General features: G+C 43.9%; 1 protein-coding gene across 1 annotated transcript; it reads left to right on the forward strand.

The window, feature by feature from the left end:
- Window positions 1-3,790: 3,790 nt before the first annotated feature.
- On the forward strand, window positions 3,791-11,328 carry LOC128402372 (putative methyltransferase DDB_G0268948). Its single transcript, XM_053366413.1, has 6 exons — window positions 3,791-4,020; window positions 5,286-5,446; window positions 7,370-7,583; window positions 8,940-9,040; window positions 9,469-9,606; window positions 10,720-11,328. The coding sequence occupies exons 1-6, from the start codon at window positions 3,910-3,912 to the stop codon at window positions 10,808-10,810; spliced, it is 816 nt and encodes a 271-aa protein (XP_053222388.1). The 5' UTR covers window positions 3,791-3,909; the 3' UTR covers window positions 10,811-11,328.
- The last annotated feature ends 1,244 nt before the right edge of the window (window positions 11,329-12,572 follow it).

Raw genomic sequence — 12,572 nt, forward strand, 5'->3', positions numbered from 1 at the left:
CCGCCGGAGCGGTACCTATTTATCTACTTGCACTTTTACATGCTTTCGAACTGCTAGGTTGGCAGGAGCTGGGACCGAGCGACGGGAGCTCACCCCGTTGCGGGGATTTGAACCGCCAACCTTCTGATTGGCAAGTCCAAGGCTCTGTGATTTAACCGACCTACATTAAGGAGGGGGGGGGGAATCATGGCAAGTGAACAGCGTGGAAAAAACAACCAGCCATGAAATGGCACCCATGAAACGAATACTGCCTCTTCCCATATGAATCGACTTGGACCCGGCGATCATCTCCTGAGGCCCTCCTTCATGTGCCTCCTCCAGAAGTCAGGAGGTTGGCAACACAAGAACAGGTCTTTTCTGCTGTGGCTCCCCGTTTGTGGAAAGCTCTCCCCAGGAATGTTTGTCTTGCTGCTGGCAGCTTCATTCCATATCTTTAGACACCAGGCAAAAACATTCTTCTTCTCCAAGGCCTTTGGCTAATTAGAAAAATCTGCCTTGTTGTAGCACCCTGCTTGTGGTTAACGCTTAGCTGGAATGAAATATTCAACGCAGCAATAGAGAAATTAAAATAATAATTTATTTGTCAGACAAATAAATGAGAGGCACAGTGGTATATGGTTACCAAGCTCTGGCCTGCCTTCCTGCCATTATGGCCAGCACTTATATTCCCTCAGCTCAGCCCCCTTGCTCCTCCTTTGGCTGCCTCTGTCCAATCAGCCTGGTTAAAATTCCTATTGGCTGTTTGCTAGAACCAATCATAAAAGATACACCCATTTCCTATTACCTTTTATGGGAGACAAAGAGCTATATTTCCTTCTATTTATAATTGGCAAATAAATAGCCATTAACCTCTACAAGGCACCTTAATTACCAGATAACCTTTTGCCCTAGACTAGGCGCCTTAACTAACATTTCATCTTTTGCCCTATTGCCCTATTCACTCCAAAACAGATGGTGGCTAATTTTATCTTTGGAGGTCATTAAGCAGAGGCTTGACAACCATATGTCAGGAGTGCTCCGATGGCGTCTCTCTGTCTGGCAGGGGTCCGGACCCAATGGCCCTCGTGGTCTATTCCAACTCTTCTATGATTCTATAATTTCTTACTTTCTAAATCCTTTGCATAATTACATTTAAGCCAATATTTCATACATATATAGTTTTTTTAGAAGAAAGGGAACTTAGTAAAAGCTAAGCTAAATTCTAAGTTTTCTCTAAATTCTCTGAAGCTTCAAAGCAGTTTCAGAGAGAGAGAGAGGCCTCTTCCCTTGGCCAGCTGCTGTTTGTATTAGCTCTTGCCCTTTTAACCTTAGGAAGATGTGGCTCAAGTTTAATGGGAGGCACTATTTGTTTTTGCAACCTTGATTGTATTCTATCATTTGTATGGTCAGTGTGACCTTTTGTTCCCAACCTGTAATTTCCTTTTACAACCCTGAGACACTGCTATAGATCAGGGGGGCCCTTGATCAAGAAGATAAACAGCTGCCAGAGTATGGTTTCTGCCTGGCATGAGAGATACAAACATTTACAAATATATATTTCTTCAAGGTCATTTTTAGAATACAGGAATCTGATCAAAATATAAGCCTTGATTAAAAATGCAGGCTATGATCAGATGCCTCATTGTGAGCTTCGGATGAAGGGCGGTACGCAAATTTAATCAATAATAAAATTCATAAATACAAGGCACATCGCAAATCAATAGATCGCTCAACCATTAAGCCCAGTGGGTGACTTTGGCTAAGTCAGGCTAAACTGTCATCCTAAACAACCTCACAGGGTTGTAGCGAGGATAAAATAGGAGGGAGAGTGTGGGGTATAATTCTAATAACAGATAAATAAATAAAATAGTAATACACCAACGACAGCTGGATCATCCCTCAAGGGTGAACAGGTAAGTGTTAAGCAGGCTCCTCAATGTCAGTTCTGTGGGTACCTTCACACTAAAGGCTTAGCAGACATCCACTGAACCTTAGGAGCATACAGTACAAATGAGAGTCCATCTCCTCCCAAGGATCAAAGCATCCAGACCAGTGTGTACAAGTTAGGACATTCTCAATGTTACCAATAGCAAGACCTTAAACTTGTCCTGTAACCCATATTACTGACTTAATTTACTCCCCACGGAATTCTGGGACCTGTAGTTCTGGGAGGGAAGGAAGGAGGCAAAAAAAAACCTTCAGAATTTTCAGCAGCCTTGCTGAACTGCAATTCCCAGAATCCTTTAGCAGGAAGCCTTTTTAAGCCGCCATAAAAACCCAAAACCGGCAAGCCTGTTTAGTTGCAGGCTTGCCGCTGTGACAAATGGAAGTTAAAGCCAGTTAGTTTGGAGCGGGTGAGTAGAGGCTGTTCTAAACAAAAATTGCCCTTTTCCCCTTATGGGGTATCCAAGAACCCATATAGAGTCCTTACATAGGTTCCCTATTGGTAGGAGAAGATAACAGAGGCCAACCAGAGAATATTGAGAAGCAAAGCAGCTAGTAAGCCTGATCTTTATTAAAGCTGTTGCAACAGGGTGCTCCCCTCACACCCAGGAGGACGGAGGAGGTACCAGAACAAAGGTGTGCCTGCCCTTATATGGTATAGACATTTTAAATTCCCTGCTCTGGAGCTCAAGACCACCCCTCCATACATCATACATACATCACAGAAGGGGTGTAACCCAAGACCACCCCCCACAAACATCATACCTACATCACAGAAAAGGTGGTCTACAACAGAAATTTGAATTACAGTGTATCTGAAGAAGTGTGCATGCACACGAACTAACTTAGTTGGTCTTTAAGGTGCTACTGGAAGGAAAAAGAAATTTGAATGTTATTGTTTTTCCTGTCTGCCAGTATTAAGTTGTGGGTGGACATAGCAGTTGACACAGAGATTTCTCCAAGTGGTTCTTTATAGTAAGATGGAACTGAACTGAACTGAACAGCTCAGCCGGCCTACTTTTATAGGCAGCCGTCTGTCAACATTGTAACAACAACACCCCAGGGTTTTCCGCCTAAATTACCGTATTTTTCGCTCTATAAGACGCACCAGACCATAAGACGCACCTAGGTTTTGGAGGAGGGAAACAAGAAAAAAAATATTCTGAATCTCAGAAGCCAGAACAACAAGAGGGATCGCTGCACAGCGAAAGCAGCGATCCCTCTTGCTGTTCTGGCTTCTGGGATAGCTGCACAGCCTGCATTCGCTCCATAAGACGCACACACATTTCCCCTTACTTTTTAGGAGGGAAAAAGTCTTATAGAGCAAAAAATACGGTAACTTACGTGGACCTGAGTGAAAACTATATACACAATTCCCCCTGGTGGCCAGGGTAAGAACATCAACACATAACACCCAGGTTATCTGATAATGCCTTATCTGATTGCCTTTCCTGGTAGTCTGCCCATTCCTTTGAGATGGTGATTTCCCAATTCCTGAGACAAAGGAAAGCTTCCCTCACCCCCCTACTCCTCCTTCTCCTCACAGAGAAAACATTTCGTCAGTTTGGGAGTCAAAATGGTTTCAGGATGGTCTTCCTGTGCTGCTCCAGACATGTGGTCCACATATCTATGTATGTGCTTGGTTGGTACATTTATGAACATTTATTAAATATATAAGACCTTAATTTTTTATTACAAGGCTGCCTTAGAGGGATTTCAGAGCTGAATCCTTTGCTTCTTGGCTGCAGAAAAGCAAGTCTGAGAAATACGGTAATTAGCATTGCACAGTCAGCATTCTGAAAGAGGCAGGCTTCTTTCCGGTGCCAAAGTTCACTACGCTACAGGAAAACGGGGACATTACTTCTCTCTTAAACATTTAAAAGCGCTACAATAAATTACTTCACTGTTAAAACATTTAAAAACACACAAAGGCAGACCAGTGTCCCTAGGAAGTTGCAGAAGTTGCAAGCTGTGCTCCGTGAAACCATGGCCACTCGTCTGTTTGAGGACAGGGCTCACGCTGCTATTTATCAAAAATACAGGTTTTCCCCGCAGCAGAACCTACAGGGCGTGATCTTCTCGTACCTGGAAGAAAAGGTAAGAACAATAGTGTGTATGAGTCTGAACTTATACCCGTAGATCACTGCATTCATACAGTTGGCATAATTTTATATAAAAGGAGAGCTCCATTATGAACTTTCTTGACTCTGATACCAGTCTTTATCCCGAAGATGTCCTAGAAGGCTTCCTGGCCTTCTTAATACTTTTGGGAAAAATTAGCATGGTCAATGACTCCTCCTGCGTCAGCTGGTAGACGAGGAGGCTGAGCAGCCTAAAACAAGGCCCTGCTGCGCCTCTGGTCCTTTCCAACTCTACAATTCTACAGTGTCACTTTGCTTCCCGAAGTAAATATTCTGTCTCTTTCATTTATTGTAAACAACCAATCTTTGTTATTCCTTTTCCGTGAAAACTTCTAGCAGGCATAAGGCTAAGGGTAAACATATATTCATAACAAACAAACATTAGAACTCTAGCAAAAGGTCTTACACCTCTTGGTACTGTGCCTAGGTAGTAACAAGGGGGTGGCAGTGATATAAGAAGAAAATGGAGTTGGCTTTTATAGGCCAACTGCCCATCAAAGGGACCCAGTATCCCTGAAGTCCATTACGGGTCAGAGAAGAACAAGTGAAGGCAGGAACCAACTGAAAGAAGCAGTTTTCTCTTGAGACACAGTTACCATCACCCCACTGTGCCAGGAGGCGAGAGGCGACCCAGAACAAAGGTCCCTTGGGGGCTACCCAGCTGGTTCCTCCTGCCATTTTTCTGCGTCAAACCAGCCCATGACATTTTGGGTTAATTAACAGCTGGTTTCACTGTATTCAAGTGAAAACTGCTCATGTCTCGGACCTAGATGAGTATGGCCTTGGGTAAGTCAAGAGTGGGAAAGCTGTGTCCCTCACGATGCTGTTCCTTTGACTACAACTCCCATCCATGCTAATTATTGGCCATGCTGGCTGCGGAGGACGGGGGGCTGTACACTCCCAACAACATTGGAGTGGGTGGGTGCAGGATCACAGGTTCCCTAAAAGGTAAAGGTACCCCAGACCATTAGGTCCAGTCGGGACCGACTCTGGGGTTGTGGTGCTCATCTCGCTTTATTGGCCGAGGGAGCCGGCGTACAGCTTCCAGGTCATGTGGCCAGCATGACTAAGCAGCTACTCGCGAACCAGAGCATCGCACGGAAATGCCGTTTACCTTCCCGCCATTGCGGTACTTATTTATCTACTTGCACTTTGAGGTGCTAGCCTTGCTGAAAATGACCTGGCGATGCATTTCTGAGATGTGTCGCTATCTTTTCTCAGAGAGTGAGCCCTGGGCAGCTGGCAGTCGACGTGGGTTGTGGCTCGGGCCAAAGCACTCGGATGCTGGCAAAACATTTTGAGAAGGTGGTCGGGACAGACATCAGTGAAGCTCAGATCGAGGAGGCCAGGAGAGCTCCACAACCGCCCAATGTCTCTTATCTGTAAGTAGGAGCTGACCTCGCACGTGTATGGCTGAGAGAAAGTGGGCAGGAAGACGTTTTTCTCCCTCTCTCATCACACTAGAACTCTCGAAGCTGAATGTTGGAAGATTCAGGACTGACGAAAGAAAACACTGCTTCATGCAGTCCATGTTTAAACTATGGAACTCCCTCCTACATGAGGCAGGGACGGCCACCAACTTGGATGGCTTTAAACGAAGACTAGAAAAATTAAGGAAGAGGCCTATCAGTGGCTACTAGCCACTATGCCTCTGCTGGACCTACAAGGTGGGCAGAGTGAAGGCCAGGGTGGCTGAGAGTTGTGAAGAGAGATCCCTCTCTCACTCCCAGAGCTACCACTCCATACCCGTCAAGTGTCCCTATTTCACTGGGACATTCACAGATTTACAGAAGGGAATGGCGTTCCCAGATCAATCCTTTTTCACAGGGTACTCTGGGAATTGTGAGGGAAATAGGGGTCTCTCCTAACAACTCAGCACCCTCAACGAACTACAGCTCCCAGGATTCTTTGGGGGAAGCCATGACTGTTTAATGCGGTATTATCACAAATGTATTTTTTTAATTATTATTTTTTACATAATTTTTTATTGATTTTCCATTAAACACACCAACATACATACATATATTATACAAATGAGTCACATATTTATCTTAAGCTCCGCCGAGCCTCGGACTCCCCTCCATTTGTTCGGTAAGTATCATAAAATTTCTAGCATCTCGTATTTTGTGTATTTTACTTTGTCTACCATACGCTGTTAAGAGTTATTTTAACCCTGCCAGTGTCTTTAAAGTTTTACAATTGTCTTTTATATACCTCAAGTATTTACTCCAGTTTTCTTGAAACTTCTGTTCACCCTGGTCTCTTAATTTTCCTGATATTCTGGCCAGTTCTGCGTAATTAACCATTTTAACCTGACATTCCATTATAGTAAGTATTACATCCGTTTTCCAATTCTGGGCTAGCATAGTTCTTGCTGCCATCGTGGCATATAGAAAGATATTTTTATCTTTTTTTAAATTTCCTTTCCTATCAATCCTTTCCTATCAATGGTTTTATCAGGGACTTCTGGCAACAGCCTTTTTGAGGTCTTAGATATATGGTAATGTTCATAAGCATACCAACCAAGCAAGTACATAGACCAGCACAGGAAGTCCGACCTGGAACAATTTTGATTCCTAAACTGAGCAAATGTTTTCTCTGCAAGGTCAAAGTGGGAAACCTCCCATTGTCTCTTTCCTCACAAATCATGTCTTACGGCACATTTAAGATATGAATATGGTGTGAGCCTGTGAGATGGCCCAGGAACTAAGTATTTATCATTACAAAAGACTAGCAAGGCTCCCCAGGAAATCCAATCAAGTAACCTGCCAGACAGGAGATAAACAACGACAGGAGAAAAACAACATTCAAAATTTCTGTTTTAGACCGCCTTTTTTGTAATGTAGGTATGATGTATCTGAGGGGTGGTCTTAGGTTGCACCCCTTCTGTGATGTATGTATGGGGGTGGTCTTGATCTACAGGTTGGCAATTTCAAAAGTCATTATAAGGCCTTGCGCGCCATTTTTCTGGGTCGTCCTCCGTCCTCCTGCATGTGAGGGGAGCACCCTGTTGCAACACATCAATAAAGATCAAGCTTACTAGCTGCTTTGCTTCTCAATATTCTCTGGTTGGCCTCTGTTATCTTCTCCTACCAATAGGGAACCTATGTAAGGACTCTATATGGGCTCTTGGATACCCCATAAGGGAAAAGGGCAATTTTTGTTTACAACACATGCAGGTTTTGTTTGCGGGTTTCCCAATGGGGCATCTGGCTGGCTACTGTGAGAACGGGATGCTTAGCCAGATGGGCCTTGGGCCTGATCCAGCAGGCTTCGAACAATCACCTTGCCATCTCCTCCCACAGGGTGTGCCCTGCCGAAGACCTCCCTTTCGAAGATGGCTCTGTGGACCTGGTCACGGCTTTTGCGGCCGTCCACTGGTTTGACGGGCCTCGCTTTCTGAGGGAAGTGGACCGAGTTCTCAAGCCGTCAGGCTGTGTGGTCTTCAGCTCCTACAACCGGCACATGCAGTTGTGTTACAAAGATTGTACAGACGAGTTAACAGAGATCTTCAGAGAGGTCAGTCCATCACACAGGCCTGCTTGCCCAGACCTCGGACCTGAGGTCTGCCCTCAGACCACATATTTCAGGGCCATCCCTGCCAGTTTTCTAGCCCCAAATGTCTGTGGGGTTGTTGTTTTTAAGTGTCCTTCCTGTAGAAGGATAGAAGAGTCCTTCAGTCTAGGTTAATTGAGGAAACCTACAAGTCCTGGATGCATTTTAATCCCTCCTTCAAAACACTGGCACTATGGAAAAGAATATCATTTCAGGGCCCAGGTGAGGACATGAAGGGGATAAGAAAAATTCATCCCACCCTCTGAAATCTTTGCCATGAGAAGCTCTTATGGTCAGCTTGTTTTACATTTTTTTGAGAAGTTTTAAGACCCTCCTATGCAGAAAGATTTGTGACTGTGTGGCTATTTTCTGTTAGCTTATTGCAGTAATATATATAAAGCCAGTTTCTACAAAGCACCATGACTTTCAACACTTTTACCAACCCCCGCTCAGTAATTAAAATAGTCCATATATACACACACACACACCACATAAAACAAAAGACCTCCAAGTGGTTTACAAGGTAGTCTAAAATATTACAGTCAAACCTCGGCTGTCGACCATAATCCGTTCCAGAAGACCATTCGACTTCTGAAACCGAAAACAAAGCGGAAGCCTCAGTACAATAGGGAAACTCAAAACAGAAGCCGCGTAGCATGTTTGACTTCTGAAAATCGTTCAAAAACCAGAGCAGTTACTTCCGGGTTTTCGGTTTTTGGGTGCCAAAACGTTCCAAAACGGAGGCATTCGGGAACCGAGGTCTGGCTATAATTTGAAATACCAATTTAAAAAACATATAATTTGAAATACCAATTTAAAAAAACATTTTAAAAAATAAATAAAACTGACCATTTCAAACACTTATAGCTACTAAAACCTAGGTAGGCATGCGGGACTGAAAACGTTTTTAGCCAGATATGTCAATGGGCAGGCAGTTCCAAAGTGCTGCCACAATAAAATATTGATTTCTTGCAAGTGCTGAATGAATGTTACGTGACACTTGTGAAAGTGCCAGTTTCACAGATCCCAGCCATCAAATGGGCACATACTGGGTGACAGTCTTGAAATACGTTATTCTATAGGCTGCCACACCTCACACATTTCCCTCAATGCTTTTAGTCTTTCCATATAGGGAGCATCTGCATGTTGACCATTTTTCTACTCTGGATTTCTGCACCTTTTACAGCTCAGCATCCTCTTTTATGCAGCATGCTCTGAACAGCGAGATTTTGCAAGCATAAAAAAATGACTGTGGCTTCCCACCCCACCCCCATCCCTTCTCTCTCTCTCTCTCTCTCTCTCTCTCTCTCTCTTTTCCAGATCCAAGACCAGCTTCTCACCTTGAAAAATGCAAGGATCAAATCACTTGAGAATGATTACCAAGAAATCTTTGATTCTTTGCCCTTTCAGGAGAAGAAGAGGTGAGTGGATCAGGCCCTTTTGTACAATGCGGTGCATGGACCCAGCCATGCCAATCTCTTCAATCTCCTGCTAAAAACATTTCTGTTCCACCAACCTTATGCAAACTATTAAGAATGCATCCACAGTTGTTAAATGATACCTGTTTTTAACTTCTTCTTTTTCCAACTTACTGAATTTGTAAGTTGTATGGTTTTGTTGCTGTAAACGGCTTTGATATATTTTTATGACACAGCAACGTACAAATATTTTTGTAACTAAACAAATGCAAATTGGGAAGTCCGGAACAATGCTGTCAAAGTCACTAAGTTGAACAGCCACACTCTCCTGAGCAAACATACATGTGATTGACACCACTTCTGTAGTCAAAAGATTTCTGTACTCTCAACTCAGCCCCACACTTCTCCTAAAGCTTTCTGCTTCTTTCCAGGATGACGGATATTTTCGATAAAATTCCCCTGAGCGTTGCTGACGTAATAGGATATATCCAGTCACTCTCGCCGTACCGACGTTATCTGGAAGCCCAGCCTGAGGAGGCGAAATCACTTCTCCAAAACACAGAGCGAAGGTGACAAAATCTGTTTGCTGGAGTAAGCCAAATGTGGAAGGGCCAAGGAACCATGGCTAAGTCCACTAGGAGAGTCGTGTTGAAGTCTTTAGCCTGTGATGTTGCAGGTCTTTTCATAGATGGCATGCAGTAGAATTTACCGGTAACTGATGTCAGTACAAGATGCCAGCAAAGCAGAAGGGCTTGGATTTCCATATTTTTTCCTGCAATGAAAATTCAGCTCCAATATGCACGCTGTAATTTTTAATTCAAAAAATTCCCATGTAGAATAACAAAATTGTAGAGTTGGAAGGGACCCCCCCTCCCCCAATTAGCCCAGGGATGGAAGGAAGAGATAACCACGACCAGAAAAGAATGGCAAACCAAGTTGGTGACAAAATTAACTGGGAAGCTCAGAAATCAAGAAGACAAGAACTTTAAGAAAGAATGGGAAAAGTTTATAATTTATCTACGAGACTACTGTAAGCAAGTTAAAACATTAGCAGGATTTTAATCACAATTGTAAAGAAACAGTTAAGTGTGGATAATTTAGAAGGATAAAAATTTGGATTAGTATTGATATGCAGTTGTAAATATCAGTAGGACCCATGGAAGGGATGCGTGGGGGAAGTCAGGAGATTCAGAGTAATCTCAATATTTGGGGGTTTTTTTGTTACATGTTTATACTTTTTAAAAATCAAATTAAAAATTATTTTAAAAAGGAAGGGACCCCTAAGGGCCATCTAGTCCAACCCCCTGCAATGCAGGAATCTCCGCTAACGCATGTGAGTGGCGAAGACAGAAGTGTTGCCAGATGCCAGCTATTCATTTAATCTGTGCATAAGCCATGCTTCAAACCTTATGCCAGCTTTATGCCATCAGTCCCATTTCCCCACAGCCGCCGTTTGCCGCATTTTATTGTACCAGTTTGTCAAAGAGGCAGCCTCCCAAATTCTTCAAGTATCTCACCATTATGCGCCTGGCTGCCGTCAAAAGACAACTTGTTTGAACCATGAAAAGATGGAGCGGTGCTATCTCTGGACATTTTGAGGTGTTTTGTCCAGTAATTGTTTTCATTTCAATGAATCCCGGAACTGAACCCTGGTTTCTGCTCTCTTGCTTTCCTTCCCCTAGGTTTCTGGAGACAATGGGCGTTTCTTCTCGGGATACCCAGCTGGAGTTGCGCACGAAGCATATTTGCATCTTGGGCTGCAAGAGCTCCTGAGAGGAATGTCTGTCTGAATGCACTAATGGACTCCAGCTCTATCAGTCGTGAAGACAGCAGGTTGTGATTCCAGGGTTCCATTGATTTCAAGGAGAGTGGGAACGAGATGCTATCAAAGGGCCAGGAGCCTTCTGAAGTCACCTCTTCCCTGCAGCAGTGATTGGTTTGTCTCCTTGGACCTTGTTCCAGAAGCTCTCTGCAAACGATCCGTTTAGCCCACTGATAAGAGCTGGCAAGCTGTTGGGTGAGGAGGAAGAGAAAAGGGTCTCAGGGAGACTCACCCTGCCACCCACGTGTTGAGGCAGAAAACAAGAGAGCTGGGTGTCGGAACAGCGTTAGAACTCAGTCCTGAGTTCAAATCCCCATTCATCTATTGAAGGTTACTGGGTGGCTACCTCTGAAACTGGAGATCGGTGTCATCTTTTACCTGCTCCTCTCATGTAGAATCATGTGCATTGAAGTTTATCGTGTTAAGAATCTTTTCCTTTGGTATCATAATAAAACAGAACTGAGTTGAATAGTGAATTCATTGTTTTTGTTTGTTGTTCGTTTATGGCTGATATAACTCACATAAAATGAAATCAGCTTAAAACCATGGCCATAAGACAATTTAAAAAAATTAAAATCCACAATGAATCTTGAGTTTCTCTTGCTGCTTTTATTTGTCTACGTTATCTGCCCTCTATTTGGAAAATGCAACCTCTCTACTGCTTCTGTTATGTTTCATAAACTTGATCGTGTTTTGTTGTGTTTGTCATTTTGATCTTACATTCGCACGAAACCTTAAAAATCCATTCCAGCTTAAAACCTAAATACCAAACGCCCAAAGCAAGAATATACATGACACTATGAATGGCGTTGCTATGTCTTTACTCATAGTAATCTCTGTTCCTGCACTCTCAAAGTCAGCTTAGTAGTACTTGTCTCTTTCCCAGGCTCACTCGGTGACTGTAAACCCCGCCCTGAGTTAGCCCTCTATTGCTTTGTTCACGCAGTAAGATTTAGAAACCTACCTCCCCCACACACAGTGCCTCCCGTTGCACCAGCACTACAGCTCCCTTAGGCCTTGCTGCTGAAGCAGAATCCTGGGTGGCAGGAGAACCCTTTTTATCCCCCTCCCAGCCCAGGAGGAGCCAATGGCCAGCATGGGAGAGCCAGCCAGTGGGGAAGGTTCTTCCCTGAGAAGCTGTAGTGACACTGCTGTCCACGTGGGGCAGTGGTCCGCCAGCTCCCGACGCTTTACTGAGAAGCTGCAATGATGCGCCTCACCGCTTGGGGCACTGCTCAGCTGTTCCCGAAACTTGTTTTATTTAACCATTCCTAACATTTTTCTCCTCGCATTTTCTAACCTCAGTAACTGACTGACCCAGGGGGTGGGGTGTGTGTTACAGGGCAAGTATGCCAAAGATGATCAAAGCTATTGGTCATAGAAGGGGCCCTAAGAGCCATCTAGTCCATCCCCCTGCTATGCAGGACTTTTGGCACACAGTTCCCCATCTAGTTTGAAACCATGCCAGACCCTGCTTAAGCTTTGCAAATGTACTAGCAATTTGAACACCAGGTCAATCTAACTGGGTTATAAACATGACTTTACTTAAATTGTTAAAGGATAAAGAGTTTTGATCCATGTTTTTAAAAGCATTGTTGTTGTTTAGTCATTTAGTCGTGTCCGACTCTTCGTGACCCCATGGAGCAGAGCACGCCAGGCTCCTGTCTTCCACTGCCTCCCACAGTTTGGTCAAACTCATGCTGGTAGCTTCGC

This window comes from Podarcis raffonei, chromosome 15, assembly GCF_027172205.1.
Source record: "Podarcis raffonei isolate rPodRaf1 chromosome 15, rPodRaf1.pri, whole genome shotgun sequence".
NCBI lineage: Eukaryota > Metazoa > Chordata > Lepidosauria > Squamata > Lacertidae > Podarcis > Podarcis raffonei.

What these genes read in the sequence shown, in the direction of transcription:
- LOC128402372 (XM_053366413.1), top strand. Translation starts at nt 3,910, where the DNA reads ATGGCCACTCGTCTGTTTGAGGACAGGGCTCACGCTGCTATTTATCAA. An exon ending in TCTCGTACCTGGAAGAAAAG is followed by an intron (nt 4,021 to 5,285) that starts GTAAGAACAATA and finishes ATCTTTTCTCAG; the next exon opens with AGAGTGAGCCCTGGGCAGCT. An exon ending in CCGCCCAATGTCTCTTATCT is followed by an intron (nt 5,447 to 7,369) that starts GTAAGTAGGAGC and finishes CTCCTCCCACAG; the next exon opens with GGTGTGCCCTGCCGAAGACC.